Raw genomic sequence first — 27,766 nt, forward strand, 5'->3', positions numbered from 1 at the left:
CAAGTCTTTGGCAAATGTACGGCTAAACATAGCAGAAATCTCATGTATATGGATTTAAAGTTTCTCCTTTGGGAATTTTGCAAGCAAACAAAATGATTTATTTAGCCGATTCAAATGAACTGTATCAAAACACACAAAGGCCCGGAGGAAAGATTACAATGAAAACAAGTAATTCAAAGCAATTTCTGATCCAAAACATTCCGCTTAGCTCTACAAAGATATGAATAAGGTGTGGTCATGTTTTCTGACAGATTTCACTGCTCCTTGCCTTCAAGTGAAACACTGCCATAATATCTTGAATGCTTAACGTATGCCTGGAAGAAATGTTTATCAGTCCTTTAGCTGCTAATGGGAGGAGTAGGTGTGGTCAGACCATAAAGTGTATAAAAACAGATCATGTAGAGTTGTACTGTGCTGGACAGTAGCCCTAGACACGTGTCTTTTGAGCATCTGAAATGTGGCTAGTATGACTAAGAACTAAAATTGTATTATGACTTGATATTGGATTCAGTTACTGGCAAACTTAAAAATGTTTGTCTTTTTGCAACAATGTGGATGTGTGAGTCTACTTTTTCCTGTATGTTTTATGACATATAAATACAGATTGAGTACTCCTGATGAAAACTTAGCATCCGAATTGAGACGTACCATGGAGGATTTGCAGTTGATTTTGAACACTTGGTGTGAAAACAAATGTAAAATATTTCAATATTTTTTTAATATGGAGTGTTGAAATATTTTGGATATACTAAATAAAGTATACAATAAAATTAATTACACTTTTGTAATGTGGGTCCCAGAAAACTGAAAATGACAGAGGGCTCGCATCCTATTTCTATGGGGCAGTGCTGTTCTAGAGTGATCTGAAGTCTTGAGGACTTGAACGCCATCTGCTGGATACATGTGTACAAAACAGGCCCACAAGAACCGGTAAAACTAATTGTGTTAACACTTCAGCTCTGGGTCTGAAAAGGAAGAGGATGTTAACTGGGCTCATGAAACAACTACATGTATGCTAAGAGAGGATTAGAAATGTTTATATAGTCTTGACATCCTAGAGGACATCCGACTTACAGTTATTAGTCGACAGTGACCATAAGCCAAAGAGCAGACTGCTTCGCCATCCACCCTAGGTTGGGCCATCCTGGGCAACGATGAAAGGTTATTTGGGGATCCTGCTCATGACCACTACTCCCACAGGCCTGGGCTTACTGCTGTCTGGCTGGCCTTCCCGCCTGTTCTCCACAATCAGCTCTCAAGTCCTTCTGCTCTACCTCATAAACACGTTCTTTCCATTGTTCTCATTTGTCTATTGTTTTCGTTCTTCCCTTCCATTTTTTTGTTTTCTTAGGATTCCAGTGAACTATTATTTCTATTTTTCCTCTCTAGTATTCCAATTTTCCTTTTTTGTCCCTCTCCCTTTGTACTACAAGCTGTTTCAGTTGGTTTTGTAGCTTTAGTTCCTATGTTTAGGTCTTTGATCCATTTTGACAATGAGATGGTTTTGTTTATGGTCTGAGTTGTGGGTCCAAATTCATTCTTTTGCATGCAGATAGTTGTCCCAAAATCATCTGAAGAAACTATCCTTTACCCCATTGGATGGCCTTGGCACCACTGTCAAAACTCAACTGACCACAGAAATAAGGATTTATTTTTGGACTCAACGCTAGTCCATGGATCTAGGTCAGTACTGCACTGCTTTGATTCCTGTAGCTTGTAGTAAGTCTTGAAATGAGGAAGTGCGAGTCCTCCAACTTTGTTCTTTTTCAAGATTGTTTTGGATACTCTGCGTCTCTTCAATTCCATACCAATTTTAGGATCAGCTTATCAAGTTTTGCAAAAAATGTGACTGGGTCAGTTGATATTAATGTATATTTTTTTAAAAAGAAGTATTTGCCTGGGACGCCTGGGTGGCTCAGTCGGTTAAGTGTCTGACTTCAGCTCAGGTCCTGATCTCACGGTTCACGAGTTCAAGCCCTACATGGGGCTCTGTACTGAGAGCTCAGAGCCTGGAGCCTGCTTCAGAGTCTGTGTCTCCCTCGCTCTCTGCCCCTCCCCCACTCAAGCTCTCAAAAAATAAACATTAAAAAAATTTTTTTTGAAGAGGTATTTGCCTGATCAGGCTGACAGAATGACCCTTAATAGGGCAGGCAACTTTGCCTTTGACATGGAGTTCAGAGGTTAAGTTTGCAAGAATCTGGGATTTTCATCTAATACTATTTGATAACTGGGACAAGACTGAGAGCAGATGGCACTGGAGAAAGTGAGGCTAGAGCAAACATGAGCCTAAATAAACTGCCCTGAAGTCCCAGAGCTGCCATACGGATGCTACATGACCTTGGACAAGTCATTGACCTTCTCTGCACTGCAGTTTGCAATCTGTAATGAGAAGGGGGCATTCCCATCAATACCACTGAGACTATGTGCATCAGAGCCCCAAGAGTGCAGGCTCCTTCTGGCACCTAAAAGACCTGCTCTAGCACATTCTTACAGGGAGTCCTATGGGCCAACTCCCACTGCTTGTCTGCAGCTGTAAAGACACGGAGGTGCAGCGGGCACAGGAAATGCTTCTGGAGCTCTGCTCATTGTTAGTAAAGACAAAGGGACCTCCCTGCCTCTTACTCCAGCTCAGGTCTATTCCTATCAGACTTCTGATGTGACTTGGCTCCTGAGAGTGATGAGGGCCTACAGTGGACGCAACAGAGAGGCAGGCCCAGCTGAAAAACTAACCCTTAAGCTAAGAAGCATCTCACTCTCTGACTAGGCTGAGCAGCCTCCACATGTGCCCCAGGGACTCTACATACACTTACCAAATGCCCACTAGGCATGTGTGGTGACAACCATCATTTAGGATGGGATGACAAGATAAGTGACTTCAACCTCTACCTTTCTGGATTATGAAGTTCTCCTCTCTGATCTTATTTCAAATGTTATTACTTAATAGTCCACCAGCTTCATGGTCCTCTTGGAGACTAGATCACTTTGCCCCACACAGTGTCCCCTCATTTGCCACTTTGACAGCCTAACACACCTCCCGACAGATATGGAATTGATACGGAAGCTGAATCCTTGGAACAAAGAAAGCTGCACTCTAGTATCTGCAAAAGGAAAGGAATGGAACACTTAAATCTAGGTAAGCCAAGGAAGTGGTTATGAAACAGGGTTACGAGCTCTTCGGGGTCGTACGTGACAGCTTACACATAAATCCAGGACAGGGCTCCATATCAATCAGAAAAAAATGAACAGCCAAGTGGCCACAGAATTCCCATGGTACCATTCACTTTCTTCCTTGCTGACAGACAAATCCAACCTGAAGTCTGTGTCTTCCAGGGAAAGGACGGGAGGAAACAGGTACAATTCGGTCCCTAAAATTAAATTATCTTCCCCAATTTAGGAGAAGAAGGCACTATCCACAGTAGAGACCCAAATCAGAACGGTTTGGAAATTCATGTCACTTGTTTGTAATATGATATCATATCGTCCAGAGTTTCAAAAGTGACTGTCGGGGCTCGTGGTGGGCTGCTGGGGGCAGGAGTGGGTGGTGGATGTGAAGAGCCAGTGTCACGACTCTGGCCAGAGCACTGTCCTGGGTCGCTCGGTACAGCTGCAGGTCTGCTCCACGTCTCGTTACTGAGGGAAGCAGTTCTCTTTTGACCCACAAAGTAATCCGATGGTGGGGCAAACTCAGGATCTCTCTCAGCCCGGAGATCTGACTGCCTCTTCGACCAGAACCCAAAGGAAAACTCTAATAAAAATAAGAAAGAGTATTATTAGAAGTAAAGACCAAATCAGTTGAATTTTTATTGTTATTACTTTTCGATTATTACATATACTTCTTAAATGGCAACTCCCATTCTCTGGAGGAGATAGCAAGGAAAGCAATAATATAATACGAGGTATATGTAAGGCCTACAAAAATATAAGGAAGCAGCAGGCTAAGCAAAGGGAGTGACTACTTCCAGATGGGGAAGATTCAAGGAAGGCTCTGGCGGAGAAGGCTGGTAGCTTCTGGAAGTATTGCCAAAAAGGCACTAAAATTACATCTGAGAGAGAAATACAGAAAAACCAAACACTCAAATCATTTGCTAGACATAATGTAGGTACTTCACAACAAAATACAAATTTTGGCCTTCATTGAGTTTTAGAAGACACTTACCTTTTCCTCTGTCCCACTCTCGGACATGCGGCACTCCCGGGCGGGTATCCTTCCTCTCCTGAACGATGACTTCCACTTTGCTACTCTGGGCAGCAGTACGTGGGGTTGGCACAGCCTCTGGTTCTGGTGGCAAAGGCCCAATAACATCTATTTTTTTGCAAGAGAATAAGACATCACTATAATAAAACTTAAAGCTATTATTAAAATAAACATTAAATAGAACATGCTCATCTTGAGAGTAAAAGTAACAGCCAGTATTTAATGAGCACCTATCTTGGCCCAGGGAGTGAACTAAGTACCATGTGTACAATAGTTTGTGTAATTCTTATAATAACCCTCATAAAGTCAGGGTTACTATTCCTATTTTATAAATGAGGAAAATTAAGCTCAGAAATGCTACACAGGTAGAAAGTGACAAGAGCCAGGATCTGAACCCAGGTGGGATGTATTTCAAAGTCTCTGTGCTTCCTACTATGCCACCCTGTTTCCCCAGACCGACAACCGAAGGACCAGAAACCCCCAGTTACTCCACTAAAATAAGAGTCTCAGAAAAAGCAAGAGAACTTGGAGTGACAAAGAGCTGGGGTGTGGCAGCGGGCTGTAGGCTCTTCACCTTTGGCTAGATTTTAAAAGAAAGATTTTTCAAAAAACACTGTGTGGCGCTCCACATCTTGTAGAGGTGACAGATGTTCAGGGGTAGAGCAAAAAATAGAGAAACAATATGCAGAGCTTAACATGTTACAGGAACACAGCATTTATACAAAACTAAACAGATGACCTTCCAATTCCTAAATGTTTCTTGTCTCCTTTCAAAGCTAAACTGAAGCTGTGTTCAGAATAGAAAATGGCCGATGGCTTAGCACAAGGCTTCCGTGTGAGCAGGAGAGGCTTGTATAACATGCTCCTGAAACCCACACTCACCTTTTTCGTTTTGGGAATGGAACGCCCTGCCCCCAGTTTCAGTTAGAGATGTGGCCACCTCGCTAGACAGGCCATTCCCCAGGGGCCCCTGCAGCTGCAATCAGGCCAGTGGGTTGTAAATGCATGGTTGTGTGGGCCTTCCAGTTCACATTCCTAAAGAAGCAACAGGTTCCTCTCCCCTCTTTCCCGCTTCCCTAGGGTTGGACCATGAACAGGTGGTAGGGAGCAAGCTTCCACCCTGCAGGTAGAGCATCACTCTAGGAACGGCAGAAGCAGGAAAACAGGAGGAAGCTGGGGACTGGGTGACCACGTGGGGCAGAGCTACTACCTGCCTAGACACCCACCACCTCCAAAGGATTAAAACCAAAAATAGACTTCCAGCTCGTTGGAGCCAGTCTATGCAGGAGTCTCAGGAATGGCAGTGAAGCCCAGACTAGGGTAGCTCATGCAGCAAGCAGAATCCTTCAGGGACACAACATGCCATGTGGTGTTTCCACGTGTTGTGACAGTCCTTTCAGAAGCTGTCTATACTCGTAAATTCTTTCCTTTATGTCACTTTGTGAATATATTTCTCCTTTAAAATAAATTAATGCACAATAACCAAAAAAACTTATAGCCATAGCGAAAGAAACCAAGTCTAAAACGTGTGTGTACAACAAAACTTTATCTTAAAACATCTCTGCTCTAAGTGAAGTCTCGTTTACTAAGCCAGGCCCTTCTATGAAGTAACACAATGTCCTGTTCGTTAATATTCTTGTCGTATAAAAAGATTCTTTCGAGTGTCATTCTGCACCACGTGGATTATAAAAAACTGCTCCTGGCAGTACCCCAAAGGTACCCTGCTTGCTTAGAGAATAAAACTAAATGGCTCATTTCCAGATTGTCAGTCCTGTTCACTGAGACATCATTAGAACTAAAGATTTTCCTTTTGAAGTTCAGACACAATGAGCCATGATATACCTTTGTTTTCTTCCTCTGCTCCATCTTCTTTTGACTTTTTCATCTTTTTTTGTCGGAGTTTAGCAAGCCTTGCTTCTAACATAGCCTTTCGCTTTTCCTTTATGTTCTCTCGTTTTGTTCTCTGATCTGTTGTCTGAATATAACAGAAAATTAGAAATTTACTGTAAATCAAATTCACAATATTTCTTCTCAAATTAAAATTATTAAAAGTGAATTTAAAGGATTAAATATTAATTTCATCTTAAAAAACAGACTAATTAATTGATTTCAGGCCACCACTAGGCAGCTAGCCTTGAGCTCTTCAAAACACAGACCTAGGAGGCCCTCTTACACAAGCCCTCTGGCATGTTTTCTAAGTTTAGCGAGTGTTCACAGAGCGCCCTGGAATGCTTCACATTCAAGGAAACCAACCAATTCTGTTCTACTCCTTAATCCCTTAAATAAATCCCTTAAATAACTCTCTATTTTCTTACCCAGGCCACTCTAAAAGTACCATACTTAAAACCAAATTTAAAACATCAAAGTTATATAAGTTAGTTCTAAGCAGCTACAATTTTAAAGTCTGGAACACCAAAATAGAATAGCAATTACATTCATAAAACTATAATAGCATTCTGATACTGATAAATAATAGTTTATTGATAAAACTGTCACTATTTGCAGAAGACGGGATGTTATATATAGAAACCCTAAAGACACCAACCAAAAAACTGTTGGAACTAATAAACGAATTCAGTGAAGTTGCAAGACACAAAAGCAATATACAAAAATCTGTTATGTTTCTATACACTAGTAACAAACTATCAGAAAAAGAATTAAGAAGACATTCCCATTTATAATTACATCAAAAAGAATAAAATGCTTAGGAATAAATTTAACCTAGGAGGTAAAAGACCTGTACTCTGAAAACCATAAAGCAACAATGAAAGAAACTGAAGAAGACACAAAGAAATGGAAAAATATAGCATGCTCATAGACTGGAAGAATGAATATTAATAAAACATCCATATTACCCAAAGCAATCTACGATTCAATGCAATCTCTATCAAAATTGCAACAAGTATTTTTCACAATAGAACAAACAATGCTAAAATTTGTATGGAAACACTAAAGACCATGAATAAGCATTCTTGAGAAAGAAAAAAAAAACTGGAAGCCTCAGACTCCCTGATTTCAAACTATATTACAAAGCTATAGCAATCAAAGCAGTTAGGCACTGGCATAGAAACAGACACAAAGATCAGTGGAACAGAAAAGAGAACCCAGAAATAAAGCCAAGCATCCACAGTCAATTGATTTATGACAAAGGAGCCAATAATATGCAATGGGGAAAAGACAATCTCTTTAATAAATCATGTGAGAAAAAAGGAACAGGCAGGTGCAAAGAATGAAACTGGACCGCTATCTTACACCATATACAAAAATTAACCCAAAATGGACTAAAGACTTGAACACAAGACTCCAAACTATAACACGTCTTGAAGAAAATATAGGCCATAAGCTCCTTAACATCAGTCTTGGCAATGACTTTTTGGATCTGACACTAAAAGCAAAGGCAAGAAAAGCAAAAACAAACAAGTGGGACTATATCTAACTAAAAACTTCTGCACAGCAAAGGAACCCATCAACAAAATGAAAGACAACCTACTGGATGGGAGATGTATTTGCAAATCATATTATCGGATAAGGGATTAATATATATATTAAAACAGTCCAATTAAAAAACAGGCAGATAATTTGAACAGACATTTTTCCAAAAATACACACAGATGGCTAAAAGACACATGAACAGATGCTAAATATCACTGATCATCAGGGAAATGCAAATCTAAAACCATAATGAGCTTTCATCTCGTACCTATTAGAATGACTATTATCAAAAAGACTAGAAACAACAAATGTTGGCAAGGATGTAGAGAAAGGGGAACACTTGTGCATTGCTGGTAGGCACGTAAATAGGTGCAGTCACTATGGAAAACAGTATAGAGGTTCCTCAAAAAATTAACCATATGATCCAGTGATTCCAGTTCCGCTTATTTATCTGAAGAAAATGAAAATGCTAACTCAAAAAGATATCTGCATCCCCATGTTCACTGCAGAATTATGTACAACAGCCAAGACATGGAAACAACCTAAGTGTCCATCAATGGATGAATGGATACAGAAGGGGTGGGAGGAATGGAGTATTACTCAGCCATAAAAAAGAAGTATATTTTGTCATTTGAACCAGATGGATGGACCTTGAGAACATTATACTAAATGAGATAAGTCAGACAGGAAAAGACAAATACTGCATGATCTCACTTATATGTGGAATCTAACCCCCTTCCCTAAGGAAAAAAAAAAAACAACAAAGACAAATATAAGCTTATAGATACAGAGAACAGATTGGTGGTTGACAGAAGTGAGGGTAGGGGGTGGACAAAATGGGTGACAGGAATCGAAAGGTATTTAAACTTCCACTTATAAAATAAGTAAGTCATGGGGATGTAATGTAAAACACGGCAATCACAGTTAATAATACTGTAATGCATATCTGAAAGTTGCTAAGACAGTACATCTTAAAAGTTCTCATCACAAGAAAAAAAATTTTTATAACTATGTATAGTGACAGATAGTAACTAAACTTAATGTAACAATCAATTTGCTATATACACAAATACTGAATAAGTATATTGTATACCTGAAACTAACATGTTATGTGTTAATTATACATCAATTAAAAAGTAATAATACAGTATCTGGTTTATGGCCACAATATTTACTAATTACCAGAAATATTAATCTTTAATAAAATTGAAAGTTTATTTAATGTACTTTTATCTATCACTGCTCTGAATATTAACCATTAAATAAATATTTTTTAAAAAAGGCCGGGGCGCCTGGGTAGTTCAGTCGGTTAAGTGTCCGACTTTGGCTCAGGTCATGATCTCATGGTCCGCGAGTTCGAGCCCTGTGTCAGGCTCTGTGCTGACAGCTCAGAGCCTGGAGCCTGTTTCAGATTCTGTGTCTCCCTCTCTCTCTGACCCTCCCCCATTCATGCTCTGTCTCTGTCTCAAAAATAAATAAACGTTAAAAAAAAATTTTTTTTAAAAAGGCCATTTTGAGTATCAATTTAAAAAATAGACCATTTCCATAATATGGTCCAACAAGAAACAAACCGCTCTCAAATACTTAACATCAATTCTGAATTTAATTTTTACCTGTTCACGTAGCATCTCTAATGTTTTCATCTGCTTGTTTCTCAACTCTTTATCTCGGGCAAAGGCAAAATATCCAACACCAAGTTGCCGGGCCTCTGAAATAAGTCACAATTTTTCAGAAGATTAGAGTTCCCTGATTAACAAATTAGAGTCAGGCTAAATTTCCAATGAAGGCAAAAAGAAACGCAGTAATATTTGACACAAGTTTAAAAAAAAAAAAGGCAGCTAAGCCAAAAAGATCTCCTGCTTATGATCAGCAGGCCCTCTGTTAGAAAGATATTCCCAACAAGAGTATTTTTTAGGCTATAAAGCAAACAAAGGGGATATTTTCAATTTCGAAATCAGAATCTTTTATTTCTATGTAAGAGCTACAGCTTTATGAATATTTCCCTTTATGCTTGCCATTAGTCCAAAAAAAACAAAAAGATTTAAAAAGCTGCAAGATGATTATACCATTTTCACGAATGTCTTCATAATGTATGGGCCCCATCGGCCTTTTCAAGGCCTCTCTTTCTTCTTCCTCCCATTGCTGGCGCTGAAGTTCTTTTCTCATATCTTCAGATAATAAGGTTTTCTCATTAGCAGGACTAACGAAACTAGTAGGGGGACAGAGCAAAGCTATATTTAGGTAAGAGCTGTGAGACAGCAATACTTCAGTTCAGTAAGCTGGATCATGGACAAGTAATTCTAGCTGATAAGATAATTCCTTACAGAATTTTCTGACCCACAATACCACTGGGAAACTGCAAAAACTGTTTTCATCTTTCTTTAATTAAGCAGCTGACTTGTTACATTAGTGCAACAGAATCTTGCCTCAGCACTTGAGACAAACCACTTTCCTTCCCATCCCCTTCTGGGCTAAAGGGGAGGAAGAAGCCAGGGCCTCGGCTGCATGGTCAGCTGCATAACACTGCAGCCAGGCAGTGTCTCCTGTCCCGTGTCAGGCGGCTCAGGGCTCCTGCACTTCCTTCCTTGTGCTGAGCCCAGGCCGATCTGAACCTGAAGGACTTGGACAAGGTGGACTTTCCACATCAAAACTGCCCTTGGTGAGGGGAATTTTACTCCCTGGAGTGTACTAGCAAGTTATCTCTTAGAGGTCTCTGGCCCTAAAGGAAAAAATCTAGCAATAAGGCCCTTGCTTCAAAATACAAAAATTAGTATAAAGAAAAAGTTAATAAGCTAACCACTTCCGTGCTCTCACTTGCTATGGGATAACCAAGTATATATTCCTAAATATCTTTCTCCACAAAGGTTTGTTTGTTGGTTTGGGCTCATTCTATATTTTTAACTCTGATAATCAGACACCCTTCCAAGTAAACAGATATAGCTCCAACTCATCCCTTTCAGTGGCTACACAATATGGATGATCAACTATTCAGGTTGTTCCCTGAGTGTGGATTATGTGTGTGTGCTAACCATAGAAGAGTTCTTCAGCAAATATTCTTACACATCAAGAAAAAAACCTTCTTACTGGACCATCAAGACAATGAACTAAAAGCAGCCTCACCCATAAAACAATCCCTATGTCTGCATTTCAGACCTGGGCAGAGGTTTGCATATCACATACTTACAGCCTCCCCTGAAGATTTTTATCCATCTCCAGCAGATCTGGCAAATCCTTTTTCATACAGCGGCGAGATCGCCCTAAAGAATCCACATAATCCACCCTAAAATAAAAGTGAAAACATGTGAAGAAGGCTTTGTACATGACATATGGTTCCTTAAGTTACAGACTAGTTGCACAGTAAAAAAGTAATGTAAGCTTCACTACCAAGAAACACTCTCAACCCTGAGAGACCATAACCACGGATAAGAACATGTTTTTTTTTTTAAGTTGACACAATAAGTTCATTGTGCCTTCTGTTAAACCTTAGTTTTAGAAAATGCAGAAAATGATTGATCATATATGTCTGTGATTTAATACAAGGGTGCCTGGTGGCTCAGTCGGTCAAGCGTCCGACTTCGGCTCAGGTCATGATCTCACAGTTCATGAGTTGGAGGCCCACATCGGGCTCTGCACTGACAGCTCAGGGCCTGGAGCCTGCTTTGGATTCTGTGTCTCCCTCTCTCTCTCTCTCTCTGCCCCTCCCCTGCTTGTGTGCATGCTCGCTTGCTCTCTCCCAAAAATAAACATTTAAAAAAATAAATAAAATAAAAACACCCCACACAGACCCTTGTCGCAATACCTCAGAACTTCCTTCAGTCTGGTTTAGACAATTCCACATGTTTTACCAGCATAACTTTGCTCTGTACCATGCTCAACCTGCTCATTTTCTCAGTCTTTGCAAACCTGACTTTTTATTCTTTCTTTTACTTCTTCTAATTGGTACAGCTCCTTCCAATTAGAAATTTCTCAAGTCAGGATTACTTTGAGGACTCATTAATTAGGAGGAAGCCAAGCAACACACATTTTGTACCGCAAAAGCAGCTCAGTGGTGGGCCAGTCTATTATCTTTTACTTTTAGTTCCGCTTTCTTTAGCTTTGCCCAAACCAGACAGAAGTTACAGTCAGGGGAACCAGGCAGACATCAAGGCAAAACGAAATACTCCTACTTCTCACAACAGGAAATATGGACGGATTTTCATGGAAAACATTTCAACTGCATTATGATGCAACAGATTTATTGTTTAATTATGGGCAAGGAATTGCCTATAGCCTTTAGCAGGGGGCTAAAAACACAGAAAGGGGTCAGTACTGCTGGTGCAACTCAATATCAGAGTCTCATGTATGTGGCTTTGCTTTTGTTAGCAATTTCTTTCCTCTTACACGTGCTGATTCCAATTGTTAGCCCATGACTTGAAAACTGAATGTCTGGGAATCTATTACTATAGTCCTGACGCTGATTGCTGTGAGAAATAAAACCTCCAACTGCAGAAAGCAGTTTCTTTCTTCCTCCCTCCCCCCTCCGCTTTTTTTTAATGAATAGAGAAATAAAATCATCTAGCCAGATGGTCTGAGTAATTATTTACAGTATTTTTGCGGAAAGATTTTCCACCACCTGGAACTTAACTACCAAAAGGATTTTACAAGTAGCTACAATTCTGGAGCTTAATTTAAAAACAAAAAAAGTGTCAGAACTGCTTGCGGTGCGTCTTCCTTCACCATATGGTGGCATGTGACACCTTCAATTGCCCTCCAAACTCTTCAAATCACTGACAAATTGCTAGTAATCATACAAGCATTAGGAAGAAAAAAAAAAACATTAAACCTTTCAAAGGAGATGAGATTTCTGCTATGAAAAGCAATCATAGGCTATTCTGTTTCTGGAGAAGGTCTCTAAAATGTACAGATCCCCTCAAAACAGAAGTGGCAAGACAGTAGTCAGCAAGTGCTCTATGTAATCAGCAATCACTGAACAAGCTCCAGGAAAACAATTACTTGAGGTACAAGAGTAATATGGCAGGGCTCAGAGTCATGGCATCTTCAAAGCGCTCTCAGGGAGAGTTAAGGCCCGTGCCCATGAAACGCTTCCTAACATCAGCAGGGAGGATATAAGAAGTACCAAAGTTTTGCCTCGAATTTTTTTTCTAGTAACGAGGCCAGTTGTGTGTCAATAATGAAGAGAAGCTAAGACCCAAAGGAGTCGGAAGCATATCTAAGTGCTACCAGATTTCGGGTGAGGGAGAAATCGCTCATACTGGAAACGATGAGGGAAAGCATCAGTAGAAGAGACTACGTCGTATGTGCTTCTCTTTGGGTTGCTTTTAACAAGTATGCAGCCAGAAAACCTAGCCCAAATGTAAATTTTTAGAAAGCAGATAACATCTGTTCTATCCCAATGTCATGTTATTTCCGGACAACGTGGACACCCTCGGTAGTATGAAGATGTGAGGTCCCTGCAATCCTCAGTAGCCGGACCTGCTCTCTTACACTCACCAATGACTCCTACCGACAGGGCCAAGAGCTGACAAAAGGTCAGCAAGTGCTGCAAACTATCCTGAGCGGTTCCCAACAAAGATCCCAATAATGAGGATATTTGAGCCTGGAAGAGAAGGTGGGTAGGCTCTGCACTGGCAGGAGGGTGAGCAGGCGGGGTTATTCTCAAGACAGTTTTACAGCATCAGTGCAGCTCTATGCAATTTTAGGCACGTCTGAACAAGTGTGTAAACACAGTCTTCAGTAGAGAAAATCCTTAGAAGGGAATTTTCATTCTGGTCTCTTTACTTATTGACATATTGGTCTCACAGGGAAAAGACTAGTTTGCTTCCCCATCATTCACGTACACGTAGGTAAAATTTAGAATAATTTCAATAAAAGTTTACAACATGTGTGCTTCTACTCCACAGAGCAGTTTCTTGGGTAGCTTAACATACTCTCACTTCCTGAAGGGAGTTTAAGGCAAACAATAAGGAAAACCGGGCTTCGTTGTTTTACAGGTGAGGAAACTGAGCCTCAGTGAGGATGGAACTTGATCAAGGTCATACTGCCAGTGAAAGACCTGCTATGCAGGTCCGAGGTCCACAATGCCTACACGACACTGCCAGAAATGCCCCAGCCAGAGTCCTGCCTGCCTTTTTCTGTGGAAATGAAGATCACCACCAGCTGGACAGTGACTCTCCACAATGCCTGAATTATGACCTGGGCAGCAGCCCAGGTAAGAAAGGAATACGCTTCTGTCTAAACGCTTCCACATCAGTCAAACAGGTGTATTAATGCCTTTTGCACCTGACTCGGTCTTGTTAATTATTTCTTCTATGGAGCCACTGTTTCTGTAAATCCAATCTTAAAGGAAAGAGAGGAAGACTGAAGAGAAATGGTTTGATAGCATCCAAACAAAATCACTTTCAGAAAGTAAACACGAGTCGGGGCCCCTGACCAGCTGTCGGTGGAGTATGTAACTTTTGGTCTCAGGGTCATGAGTTCAAGCTCCATGTTGGGTGCAGAGCTTACTTAAAAAAAAAAAAAAAGTAAACACAAGTCTGAGAATGCTAACATGACCAATTAATGTCATTATCACCAACCATTCTTCACCGGGGTCCTGGGGAGGAGGTATATCTTTTTCAGAAAGATTTTCTTCATCATCGTCTCTTTCTCCTGCCTTCCTACAATCTCTATTGGCACCAAACACCTCCATCTCTTTGTGTTTGTCTATGATCTTCTGTGTGAAATCCACAAGGTACATATCCTCCGCTTCTTCATCTAAGACATAAAAATCAATATTCAGATTTTTGACATTCTTCTCAAAGATGTAAACCACATATGGAATTGATATGAAGCAGTCACATTCACCACTGGGCGGCTACACTCCCCCTGGACGGCTCACTAGTCGATGCATCCGCCACCCCCGCCACCCCCCGAAAGTTTACAAAGACACAGAGCCACTGGGGGATCTAACCGTGGAGCTGCAAATGTGCCATCAGAAACATATACCACACTAAACAAATCTTAAGAGTCTAAAGTCTTCTGTTGCCTCATCAATACAATGAGTGAGCAATATGGTCTCAGAATGTAACTTTAAGATAAAACCACGTGATTTCAAAGAGACTCATTCACCCAATGACATAATATAGAAGCAGGACTGCATTTCTCATGTCGCCAGACCAGAGCAACAGACCTGTGTTACTACATGTAGCTCCCCAATCAAGGGGCTATATTATTACCAACCCTAATTATACTGTTGTGGTATGGCGTTCTAAGGGTCATAATATAGGCAAAAGAAGTCATCTGAATTCTTTTCAATGCAATTAACACCACTTTCAGGCAAGGCATGGTGCCAGGATCTGTAGTGCATACAGAGACGGGTAAGACCTATGGCTTATAATATGCTTGAGCTAAAACATATACGCTGAAAGCTATATAGCAACCCGTGACTTTAATTCAATTTAACCCAAGACAGTTGAAATACTCACAAATAACATTTACATTAAGTTTCACTATGCTGAATTTTCTCTGAGGTTTTTCTCTGAGTACAGGATTAAGGTCTATGGAACAGGTATTACGTTCCCTGTTACCAGGTACCGGTGTTAACCCTCAAGGTACAGTGGAGAATAACTGAGGCTCCAAAACTTAACTTGCCCAAACATCCAATATGCCTATCAGGCCTATCAGGTCCCACCATCCTGGACAGAACCAAATCCCCAGGTCCACAGGCACACTCCTCTGACCTGATTTCTATATTAGCGTTACAAGTAAAGTCTGAATTTAAAAAAAAAAAAAAAAAAGACTAATTTTTTTTTAAGCCACAAAATAACTCACATGGGAAAGAGATGTACTTTCTCAGAGCGGAGTTATAAGACCACATAACAGTGAGGCCTCCTGGTTAATGGACACCCTGCTGCTTCATCAAAAGGAAGACACAGCCTCTCCCCACGTCCCCTAGCTTTGAGAGTGCCTACCTCTCCCAGGCTGGGCTCCCTGCCAGGCAGGGAACATGCCTCTGCTATCTGGAAAGAGGGAGTTTGGCTGTGTGGGCAGCCAATGACCAAGGTTCTGGCCCTGCCTCTTCTCCTGCTGCCCCACTGCCCCCTTTCCCAGCCCATCAGGCCCAGCCATACTAGTCTGTCTGCCAACACTAGCCCTCTCCTCTCTCTGCTGATCTTCTCTCACCACTCTACCCTGCAGAATCCCTTTCTCCAGCTCTCCAAAGCCTTTGAGATCCTATTAGAGCCTACCTTCTCCCTAAAGACTTCCTCACATGCCTTTTGGCAATGAAAAATGCAGTGCCTTGTAAAATCTCTTCTACTGCTATCTAATAGTAAGGCTGGGCGTTCTTTCTCTGGGGGGGAGGGGGTATGGGGAAAGGGGGATCTTATTATTTTAGAAGCAATTACAGGCACATCACAGAAAAAAATAGAAAATAGGGACAAGGAAACCTAACTCCTACACCCTGATATACCTGTAATTCCCCTCAGTCATTTTTTAATATAGGTAGAATCATTTCTAATTGTAGCCTATTTAGACCTCGTTTCCTAACTTTACTTTGTTCTGCGTGCCATTGTCCTCCGCTGATGACAATCCCCTTGAAGGCCGAGAAGAGAATCTGGCTCATGCTACCCTTGTTTGTCCCCTCATAGCACCTAACATGTGGTGCACACTGGACAATCAGAGATTACTGTGGATGTATTTTCTCATCCCTGTGCTGGCTCAGAAGGTAATGCATGTTAACTGGTGCAGCCACTCTGGAAAACAGTGTGGAGGTTCCTCAGAAAATTAAAAATAGACCTACCCTATGACCCAGCAATAGCACTGCTAGCAATTTACCCAAGGGATACAGGAGTACAGATGCATAGGGGCACTTGTACCCCAATGTTTATAGCAGCACTCTCAACAATAGCCAAATTGTGGAAAGAGCCTAAATGTCCATCAACTGATGAATGGATAAAGAAATTGTGGTTTATATACACAATGGAGTACTACATGGCAATGAGAAAGAACGAAATATGGCCCTTTGTAGCTATGTGGACGGAACTGGAGAGTGTGATGCTAAGTGAAATAAGCCATACAGAGAAAGACAGATACCATATGTTTTCACTCTTATGTGGATCCTGAGAAACTTAACAGAAACCCATGGGGGGAGGGGAAGGAAAAAAAAAAAAGAGGTTAGAGTGGGAGAGAGCCAAAGCATAAGAGACTCTTAAAAACTGAGAACAAACTGAGGGTTGATGGGGGGTGGGAGGGAGGGGAGGGTGGGTGATGGGTATTGAGGAGGGCACCTTTTGGGATGAGCACTGGGTGTTGTATGGAAACCAATTTGACAATAAATTTCATATATTGAAAAAAAAAAAAAAAGAAGGTAATGCATGTTATTACTTAAATCTCTCCCCGTACTTAAGGTGACTTTAATAAATAACGAAATACCACAGGGCTATATGAGTTACAGAAAATAAAGAAGTATGAATAAATTATTGTATTTACCTATAAAGTCTCCTTTAGTCATTTTTTCATATAATTTGGCTTTTTCTTCCAATTTCTCCCTAGGAGAAAAAAAAGACAAGTATTAGAAATGGTCTTACGCCTGCTACTCGTGTGAAGGCTGCCTGACTACTGCAATCTGCCAGGAGGCCCAGTCTGGCGATGAGGCTGAGCTGACCACCCCACCCTAAGGGGACCCTCAGACCCAGACACTCCTGATTGCCAACTTCATGTAAGTTCCATGAGGACAAGCCCCATCTTTCTCTTATTAATGACTATATCCCAGTGCCTAGAACAATACCTGGTATATAGTAAATTCTCAATCAGTATCTGAAAATAAATAATGAATTAAGATTCCAAATGCAAACTAAGTTAAATACCAAAAAAAGAAAGAGGTGTCTAAATAGAAACATTTTCTATGTGCAACCTTCTAAAGGGATCACCATATTCAATGCACACCCTTTGCATTACTGTTTTAAGGCACGAGTCCCTGATCATCTGTGGCTCATTAGGCTTCTCTAAGGGAGCTAAAGATCAACTTCTTAGAAGTCTGGTAAAATATGATGCATGAATACATCATATATGTATTACACAGAGCATGAATAATTTATTCATGACACAGCTAATAAAAAACAAACATCAACCCTGGTATTTCAATAAAGTAGACTCACTGGTCACGTTAATTCTGGTGACATTTACTTTTTAGTGGACACAGACTTAGTAAGATGGCTGGCAATTCCTTATTTTAGAAATACTTAATGATGGTAAAGAGAAGTCCCAAAGAAGTCATGTGAGCTTTTGCTTGCGAAGAATCAATCACACTTAATCATAAAGGAAAATTTCACTTCTAATGGCATCCCAAGACAATAAAGTCCCTTGGTCACATGGCTGTGTGCTCTGGAACAAATTACTTCACCTCTCTTGTACCCCACCCCACCCCCAGTTCCTAAATCTGTAACAGATGAAAAAAACAGCACTGCCTCTTAGGGTTGTCATGGAGAGTAACTAGATCGCACACGGAAAGCATGCCATCAGGTACGTCATCTGCATCTTCGTCATCTAGGTCAGAAAGATTCCTCTCCCATTTTATGCATTCCTTCAACAAGTACTTCCTCCAGGCCTCCTCTATGCCAAGCACTGTTTCCGTAACGAGGACTCTATTTCGGAGGGGGCTTAACGTAGTAAGCTGTGTCATCAGAGAATCTTACTGTCTTAATGAAAATAAAACCTAAAAAATTTTTAAAAAACAAACCACAAAAAAACAGGTGTTAGGATAGAGTAACCAGGAGGACACTAGGCTAGAAAGGGTAGCCAGGGGAAACCTCTCTGAAGGTGACATTTGAGCTAAGGCTTACAGAGCAAGAAGCCAACCATGAGAGGATCTTGGGGAGAAAGCAAGTGAGACAGAGGAAGGATGAAGTAGGAATGAGCTTGATATGTTCAAGCAGAGATCACAATGGTGGAGGATGCTGAGCAAAGGAGAGGGGGGCACAAAATAAGGACAGAGAGAGGCAGGTACAAGAACGCGTGGGAGGGGTACCTGGGGGACTCAGTCAGTTACGTGTGCAACTCTTGATTTCAGCTCAGGTCGTGATCTCACAATTCATGGGATTGAGCCCTGTGTAGGGCTCTGCACTGGAAGCACTGAGCCTTCTCAGTGGGATTCTCTCTCTCTCCTTTCTCTCTGCCCGTTCCCCACTCCCCCAGCACACATGGGCACTCTCTTTCTCAAAAAATAAATAAATACACTTAAAAAACAAACAAACATGGGAAAGCGTAAGAAGCCTGGATGCAGTGTAACAGAAAGATGGCAGGAAGAGTCTCCAGATGAATAACGGAGATCAAGGAAGATGTCAGAGAAATGGCCACCACTGGATTTAGTAAATGAGGAAGTCATTAGAGACTTTAAAGAACAATTTCTTCAGTCAAGTAAGAAAGATGGAATTCAGAGGGCAAGAGTATGGGACACTTATCTGGAACAACTATGTGCCAAACACTATGTATCTCCTTTAATGAATTCCCTACAAAGCTCCATGAGCTGAGTATTAACCACCTCACTTCATAGATAAGGAACGTCTCAATGGAGAAGTAACTTGCCTAAGGTCTTACATCCTCAAAGGACTGTCCCTGCCCATCTTGAGCTCTGGGGAGACTCAGAAGTCCTGTAGACCAAGGACAGACTTGACTCTTCATAAGCACAAAGAAGCCAAAGTATTATGTAATAGGTTACTGGATAAAAAAAAAATCACAGCAAAGTACCCAGGAAAACTCTTGTTATATACAGTAAATAACAAAGGATTATGGCACCTTTCAACAAATTAGAATTCTGAGAATATTCCAGTAGGGTGAGAAAGATGTCTCAAAAATTAACATATGCTATGTCTGCTGGGAAGAGGTCAAACACTAAGAAAAACAATTCCCCAAATGCGCTAATATTCTGCCTCTTTTTTTCAAACCCAGAAGAGCTGAGTAATCTCAGCAACTACTGTTTCCAAGTGCAGAGTTTTTATTACGCAATAGATCCAAAAGCACATGAGTCATGACAGACATTCAAACTTGGGATTCCCTCTGAGTCTAGGGTGACACTGTAAATAACAAAGAGTTCTTCTTTACAGAAGAATGCCAGCTAACAAATGGAATGAAAAAATAAAAATGGAACGAATGAATTAGAAAATCATCACTTTGAAATCACCAGTCTAACAACTGAGAAGTCACAAGGTTCCACTGGGTGGAAATATGTTGGTGAACAAGATATTCATAGTCTCAGAGTTGCCCTCCTTAGATTATTATTAGTTACAAACGGGAAAGAGACCTTTACAGTGAAAAAATCTATCTTAACCAAGTGATCAAAGTTCATCACCAATAATAACTCAAACTGACATTGTGAACCTCCTGCTGTGATCCAATGGGAAGGACACACGGCCTACATCTTATTCTTACCAAAAGCAGTTAATGAGACGCTAATCAGATTGTGGGACACTGCAGACACAAGCCTGGACTCACCAAGAACAGTAATGGTACAACAGACGACAAAAAGGCATGGGAATTATTCTAGATTAAAAGAGACTAAAGAAATAGGACAACTGGGGTGCCTGGTGGATCAGTTGGTAGAGCATGTGACTCTTGATCTCAGTTGTGAGTTTGAGCTCCACGTTGGGTGTAGAGATTACTAAAAAAATAATTTTAATAAAAGGAAGAAAAAAGAAAGTCATTCTATATACAAAATCTCTCCCTCTTTAAAAAAAAAAGAGGGGTGCTTGGATGGCTTAGTCAGTTGAGCTCCCGACTCCTGATTTCAGCTCAGGTCATGATCCCAGGGTCATGGGATCAAGCCCTGCATCAGGCTCCCTGCTGAGCATGGAGCCTGCTTAAGATATTTTCTTTCTCTCTCTCTCTCTCTCTCTCTCTCTCTCTCTCTCTCTCTCTCTCTCTCTCTCCCCCTTTGCCCTCTTCCCTGCTTACACCCTCTCTCAGAAAGAAAGAAAGAAAGAAAGAAAGAAAGAAAGAAAGAAAGAAAGAAAAGAAAATGAAGACTAAATGGAATGTGTAATCTTTGAATTCTGAATTAAAACAAAACAAACTATAAAGGATTTAACTGTGCCAGGATAACTGGTAAACTCGGACTATAGATCATATTGTATATAATACTATTTTATCAGTGTTAAATTTCTTGGGTATGATAGCACTATTGTGGTTATGTAGGAGAATATCCTTGTTCTTAGGAGATACATGCTGAAATATTTTGAGGCAAAGTATCATGATGTTTAACAAAGTTTCTCTGCAACACACACACACACACACACACACACCAGAGACAGAAAGGAGCCAAAGCAAATGTGGAAAGATTAATTGGTAAACCCAGGTACTGTATTCTTTTTTTTTTTTTAAATATGTATTTATTTTTGAGAGAGACACAGAGTGTGAGTGGGGAAGGGGCAGAGAGGGAGGGAGATACAGGATCTGAAGCAGGCTCCAGGCTCTGAGCTGTCAGCACAAAGCCCAACTCAGGGCGCGAACTCACAGACCACAAGATCATGACCTGAGCTGAAGTCGGATGCTTAACCGATTGAGCCACCCAGGCATCCTTTCAATTAGCCTGTTGCTTTGAAGTTTTTCAAAATAAAAAGTTAAAGGGAAAATTCAGTTTCGAAATGCTAACATCATAACACCTAGTAGCCCAGAGCCACACCTTCCTAGGGACACTTCTTCAACACTTGTTGATAATCTTAGTGCCTAACAAAGGCTCAAAGTTGGATTCTGTTTCATGTTCCAAATGGAGATTATGTCTTATCTTCTTATATGATTACAAATGATATTATTTTTAGAGGCTATTTTATATTTTTGTAGTATTTGACTGAAAAGATGACAAAATTAAACCTATAAATTCAAAAGTGTGAAGTGGAACTCTCACTTCTTTGCTTGGGTAACACCAAAGGCAAGTACATTTATCAGAGTTTAACTCTACCTTGCTTTGTCTAAAGTCTTCTGTTCCTCAATCTTCTGTTCTGCATCCTTCTCAGCTCTATTTGTAACTCCTACATTCTGTTTGCTCCAGATACTTGGTTTCTGCAGCATATTGATTTAAAAAGACAAAACAGAAATACCAAATGATTGCAAAAAATCTCTACTTTTATACATCAGAAGAAAAAAACAGATTAGATCTTATGGATCGACGGAGAAAACTAGATCTTCTGACAGCCAACCTATGTCAGGCAAATAAACTATACAAGGAAGAGCTGGAGCTGAGAAAAAAAAAAAAAAAAAAAAGCCCTAAATTATTTAAAGAATTTCTTTTACGCGACTGCACATTTATCTTTTATCTCCTGAATGACTGCAACTTAACTCAAGAGAGTCAGTAATACAAACAATAAGTACCATTACCTGTAAAATCGGAAAACCATTCACAACTCTTAAAGATCTTGGTATTTTCTGCTATATTACTGTATTATCTAATTATTTCTCTCTGTTTGGATTTATAATACCTATGTAGCTGATCTTCCGTGAACAGGTACAAAACCACTTATTAGAGCATGCGCTTTTCCAAAAGAAGTGCTAAAGAATTACATACAACATTATAATAGGCTTTTAAATGCTGTAATTTCTATTTTAATATAATATATTTTATGTGGATGTTCAGCTACAAGATAGGGATTTTCCCTGAACTTTTATATGTAGCAGAGACCAGGAGACTTTCAAAAAATCTAATTATGGAATAATTCCCTCATGTTTGGAATCAATGGAGATAACTAGATCTTATTTTTACCTTATTAGTTGTTTTTGGTTTTCCCAAAACTCCAGAATCTTTTAGAAGTTTTTCTTGTTTGAATTCTTCTTGTTTTCGGAAGAGTTCAGCCTTAAGGTCTACCAACTAGAATAAAACCAATAAGCAAACAAAAACGATGGGTTAGTTCTAATGAGTGACCAGATTTCCAAGTTACTGTAATTCTCAAAGCAAGATTTAAAGTTCCTATAAACAGACAAAAATGAATACAAAATTAAATATAGAATCCAGTGCAAACTAAGTCAAGTCATATTGCATTCCAGCTCTGTTGGAGACGTATTTCTACTCTAACCTTCAACACTGGGCAAGGGGCTGGTAATTACTCAAAGTAAATGAAGTTTGCATCTATTAGATTCAGACTGAATTAACAACACTAAACACGTCCTCTCTGACTGACACTGTAATCCCATGTAATCATCACAACAATTTATTATTTCCGCAGAGAAATGTCTTCAGCAACTATCCAAGTACTGAAGAGCAGGATATAAACATGAAATAGAAACACTTCTGCCTCAGTTACAATCTAATAAAAAAGGTAACTTCTAATACCAGTAAGATGTAATAAATGACTTTAAAAGTGGAAGAAGGGGTGCCCGGGTAGCTCAGTCCATTAAGGTTAAGCATTAAGGTTAACTGACTCCTGATTTGGCTGAGGTCATGATTTCAGGATTGTGAGATGGAGGCGTGACCGAGCCCCAAGTCAGGCTCTGTACTAAGTGTGCAGCCTACTTAAGACTCTCTCTCTTTAAATGTTTATTTATTTTTGAGAGAGTATGTGGCGGGGGGGGGGGGGGGGGTGGGGAGAGAGGGAGAGGGAGAGAGAGAGAAAGAGAGAGAAAGAGAGAGAGAAGAGAGAGAAAGAGAGAGAGAGAGAGAGAGAGAGAGAGAGAGAGAGAGAGAGAATCCCAAGAGGGCTCTGTGCTGATAACAAAGAGCCCGATGTGGGGCTTGAACTCCAGAACTGTATGATCATGACCTGAGCCAAAGTCTGATACTTAACTAAGCCACCCAGGTACCTACCCCTCTCTCTCTCCCTCTCTCTCTCTCTCTCTCTCTCTCTCAAAAAAAAAAAAAAAAAACAAAAGAATGGAAGAAAACAGGGGCACCTGGCCAGCTCAGTCGGAACATATGACTCTTGGTCTCAAGGTTGTAAGTTCAAGCCCCACGTTGTGTATAGATTACTTAAAAAGTCTTTAAGAAGAAAAAAAAAAGAGTGGAAGAAAATAGCATAAAATTTGAGCTGCAGGAGCATTTCCTGCTGTCCAGAGCGGTCAGAGACAGCTTTGAGTTGAGCCTTAAAAGACAGGAAAAGGGCGCCTGGCTGGCCCAGTCAGAGGGGTGTACAACTTTTGATCTCAGTCAGGGTCATGAATTCAAGCCCTACACTGGATGTAGAGATTACTTAAAATAAATAAGGGGCACCTGGGTGGCTCAGTTAAGCATCCGACTTTGGCTTAGGTCATGATCTTGGGGTTCATGAGATCAAACCCTGTGTCAGGCTCTGTGCTTACAGCTTGGAGCCTGAAGCCTGCTTCGGATTCTGTGTCCCCTCTCTCTCTGCCCCTCTCCTCCCCAAAAAATAAACATTAAATTTTTTTTTTAAATAATAAAATTTTTAAAAAAAGATATGCAAGATGTCAACAGCTGGAAATAAAGTGGACTGAGTGAATGAAAAGAGCTCCAAGCTTATGTATGTTTTAGAAACTGCAAGTTTAGCTCAATCACAGGGCTCAAGAACAGGAAAGGCCAGGGCAAAGGGAACAGGGCAGTTGGGTGAATATCCATGCCTATCTCTCACTGTACCAATCCCTAGTGTCTACTTTGCAAAGAAAGATATAACGACAGTTTCCATTTTAAAGGTCCAGATACAGCTCCCTATACACATGGGCATTTTTTTAATGCTTAGAGAAAGCATGCACGTGCGCATGAGAGCAAGGGGGAGCAGAGAGAGAGGGGGACAGAGAGAATCCCAAGCAGGCTCCATACTTGGGGCAGAGCCCCACACGGGGCTCAATCTCAGGACTGTGAGATCATGACCTAAGCTGAAAATCAAGAGTCAGAAGCTTAACCAAATGAGCCACCCAGGTGCTTCCACGTGGGCATTTATCAACAGGATACTTATAAAGCATCACAGATTGACTTTTAAGGGGAATCAAAATGAGTTCAAGGATTTCTATTTTGGAAGACATCAGTTTAAAAGCAGCCTTAGCAGGGATTTAATAATGCTAAAGGAAGTTTCATCCCAGAACCTAATAATCTAAGCTTTTAAACACAAAAACTTTACAGCCTCTTCTTCTAAGCCTTCTTAACCACCTCCATTTTCTAGCCATACATTTTCCTATTCTGGGACTACTTTTGAATTTTAAAAAGAAGATGCTCTGAAAACTGTCCCAGAGAACATTCTTATTATGGTTACTGCTAATTTTAACCTGTCAGGATAGAATAACTTTATTATTTATACTTTTTTTGCTCTTTTTGCTCAAACATACTAACTAGCACTAAAGTTCAATATCAGACAAGGAAAAAAGACTCAAATATTGGCACACATAGAAGTTTTCCTTTGCACTTCCTTCGCATCCTAATACTCTGCAGTAAATTGAAGATTAAATCAAATATTAGGCAATTTGCTCTGATGTAACAGAAAAGGCAACAGCTTTGGAGACAACCAGATTGAGTGAGCCAGTTCTATCATTAAGAATTCTGTATGTAAACTGGGGAAAGCCACTTTGCCTTAAATGGGCCTCAAAGTTATCAGCTGTAAAACCGGGATATTAATAGCACCTACTTTCTAAAGCAGCTGGGTGAATTCAACGAGATAGTGCACAGAAACGTCAGAGCAGGTTCTCTTCTTAGAAGTAGCTAGTTTAACAAAACTGCTTACGTCCTGTTAGAGCTTACAACTCGCAAGCACCGCAACCTACGGGTGCATTAACAACTGTTTAGTTCCTGGTCAGGGGACGCTGGGCGCTCTCGGATCCAGGGGAATAAGTCACATTCTCTCATGTTCTGGGAGGACCTTGCTGGTCTCTGGACTGGAAAAGAAAGGAGGAAGGGGAATGTGTCTGCACAGCAAGCACTGGCCGGGGTTCCTCTCCGACCACGGAGGGAGACACGACTGGCAACGAGGCCTGGCCCGGTTGTCGCAGAAGAAGGGCAAGGACATTCTTAAAGGGGAAAAGATATCAGGTTCAGGTCCGTATCGAAGGAGGGAATCCCGGTCCGGGTGTACGTCCGAGGGGAGAACCCAGTAAGAAAGTTGGGCCGGGTCCCCAACTGAAACAAGCCAGGTTCGGGTTCCTGTTTGCGGGAAAGCCACACAAGGTCGAGATTCTTGTCTAGTGGAGGTGAGGAGAACTCGGAGCCCCGGAGCATCACCGTACCCGCACTCACCGAGGAGGCAGTGACGTCCAAAGGCTTTTTCCTCCGGTCCATTCTGGCGCCAGAGGCTCCCAGCACAAAGCGGACAAGCACCGACACCCTCCCGCAGGCCTCTAACGCCTGCATCCGGCGCAACCGGAAGTGCTGTTATAATACAGAGGATAAGTTTGCGACGCCGGCGCCATCTTGGAAGGGTCAGATGTTGTGCATGTTGTGCCTGCCACCATTTTGAGAGGGTCAAAGAAGCCCACTGTTAAGCTAAGGCCATCTTGAAGAGAGAGGAAGGTAACAAGGGCTAGTGTTGGCGCCATCTTGAGAAGGACGGAATGTGGCTTTCAGAATGACGGACGCCATCTTGAATGAGGAGGATTGGGTGCTGGGATGGCGCCATCTTGGGGAGGGCACCGTGAGCACAAATGTTCTTCCTATTGAAAAGAAAGGTGGGCTGGTAAGGACTGGAAAGATCTAAATGAAGACCTGATGTACGACTGGCACTGTTTGGTGCTTCTTACACTTTAACTTATTTCTCACAAAAGCCATATGTGATACGGATTATTATATTAATCTTGGTAGAAATAACAATAATAGCTAACATTAATACAGCGCTTATTATATACCACTTTACATAGTTCAGCTGTTTTGGGTCACCTGGATGGCTCAGTAGTTTAGCGTCCGACTCTTAATTTCACCTCAGATCATGATCTCAGGGTCGTGGGATCCAGCCCCACGATGGACTCCAAGCCAAGCATGTTTAAGATTCTCTCTCCCCACTCCCTTCTCCATACCCCTCTCCCCTGTTCCTGTGCTCTCTCACTAAAATACCAAAAAAAAAAAAAAAAAAAAAAAAATGCTGTACACATATTTCAGCTAGTAAGAACATGAACTCCAGAGGCCAGTTTCCTGGCTTCCAATCACACTTACTGGCTATGTAACTTTGGAACTTTGGAAAAGTTACTTAACTTCTGTGTCAGTTTTCAAATGGGAAGAAAATAGTATGTACTTCATGGGATTTAATGAGGATTATATAAGTTAAATGAGCTAAGTTTGATACAAATATTAATGATTGTGGAGTGCCTGGGTGGTTCAGTCAGTTGAGCATCTGACTCTTGGTTTTGGCTTAGGTCATGATTTCACGGTTCCGTTTGAACCCTGCATTGGGCTCTGCTGTTGACGGCACAGAACCTGCTTGTCTGTCTCCCTTGCTCACTCTCTCTCTCAAAAATAAATAAATAAACTTAAAAAAAACATATTAATTATAACAATAGACTAATGACCTCCCCTGCCAAAGATGTCCATCTTTTAATCTGCAGGAACTGTTCATATGTTTCCTTATATGGCAAAAGGGAATTTGCAGATGTGATTAAATTAAAGATCTTGATATGGGGAGATTATCTAGGTGAACCCAACGTAATCAAAATGTCCTTATAAGGGAGGCAGAAGGATCAAAGACCATGTGCCAAGGAATGCAGGCAGCCTCTAGAAGGAAAAGACAAATCCTCCACTAGAGCCTCTAGAAGGAATGCAGCACCACTGACACTTAGACTTTAGCCTTATAGTGATTCTGCATGGCCTACAGTTCAACTCATTCTGACCTTATGTAACTGGAGATAGCCTCATATTCCACAGGATAAGGGCTGCGTGCTGTAAGACTGCCCCCACTTCAGATGCCAATTCCAAGTCCAGTCTATCACCTATGCTTCTAAATTGGAGGTTCCAATCACCCCTTCCTTGGGTTTGATCAATTTACTAGAGCAGCTTACAGGCTCAGAGAACATGTTACTTATCAGATTACCAGTTTATATTATAAAAGGGTATAACTCCAGAACAGCCGGTGGGAGGTGGGGTGGGGGGGTGGGGGGGTGGGGGGGGGGCGGGGAGGAGATGCATAAGGCAAAGTATGTGGGAAGGGAGATGGAGATCCCATGCTCACTCTGAGTGATCGGTTCAAATGGAACCATGAAATCATGACCTGAGCCAAAACCAAGGGTCAGACCCTCAACTGAGTCACCCAGGTA

The 27,766-nt window shown here is 41.0% G+C and overlaps 1 protein-coding gene across 1 annotated transcript; it reads right to left on the minus strand.

Annotated features, from left to right (window-relative positions):
- Positions 1-75: 75 nt before the first annotated feature.
- On the minus strand, positions 76-25,895 carry CCDC174 (coiled-coil domain containing 174). The gene is made up of 11 exons (XM_019433650.2): positions 25,764-25,895; positions 22,356-22,460; positions 21,558-21,658; positions 17,096-17,154; positions 14,203-14,380; positions 10,812-10,907; positions 9,694-9,836; positions 9,241-9,335; positions 6,038-6,170; positions 4,157-4,303; positions 76-3,745 (listed from the first exon to the last, which is right to left on the minus strand). Exons 1-11 carry the CDS (start codon positions 25,875-25,877, stop codon positions 3,447-3,449), a joined length of 1,470 nt encoding a protein of 489 aa, XP_019289195.1. The 5' UTR covers positions 25,878-25,895; the 3' UTR covers positions 76-3,446.
- Positions 25,896-27,766: the final 1,871 nt, after the last annotated feature.

Source organism: Panthera pardus, unplaced genomic scaffold (genome assembly GCF_024362965.1).
Source record: "Panthera pardus isolate Hobbes unplaced genomic scaffold, ASM2436296v1 HiC_scaffold_8, whole genome shotgun sequence".
Taxonomy (NCBI): Eukaryota; Metazoa; Chordata; class Mammalia; order Carnivora; family Felidae; genus Panthera; species Panthera pardus.

Excerpts from the sequence above, each read along its gene's own strand:
- CCDC174 (XM_019433650.2), bottom strand. The coding sequence starts at position 25,877 with ATGCAGGCGTTAGAGGCCTGCGGGAGGGTGTCGGTGCTTGTCCGCTTT. Across the intron at positions 17,155-21,557 it reads AAGACTTTAGACAAAGCAAG|GGAGAAATTGGAAGAAAAAG; the intron begins GTAGAGTTAAAC and ends TTTTTCTCCTAG. Across the intron at positions 14,381-17,095 it reads GACTAAAGGAGACTTTATAG|ATGAAGAAGCGGAGGATATG; the intron begins GTAAATACAATA and ends TTTATGTCTTAG.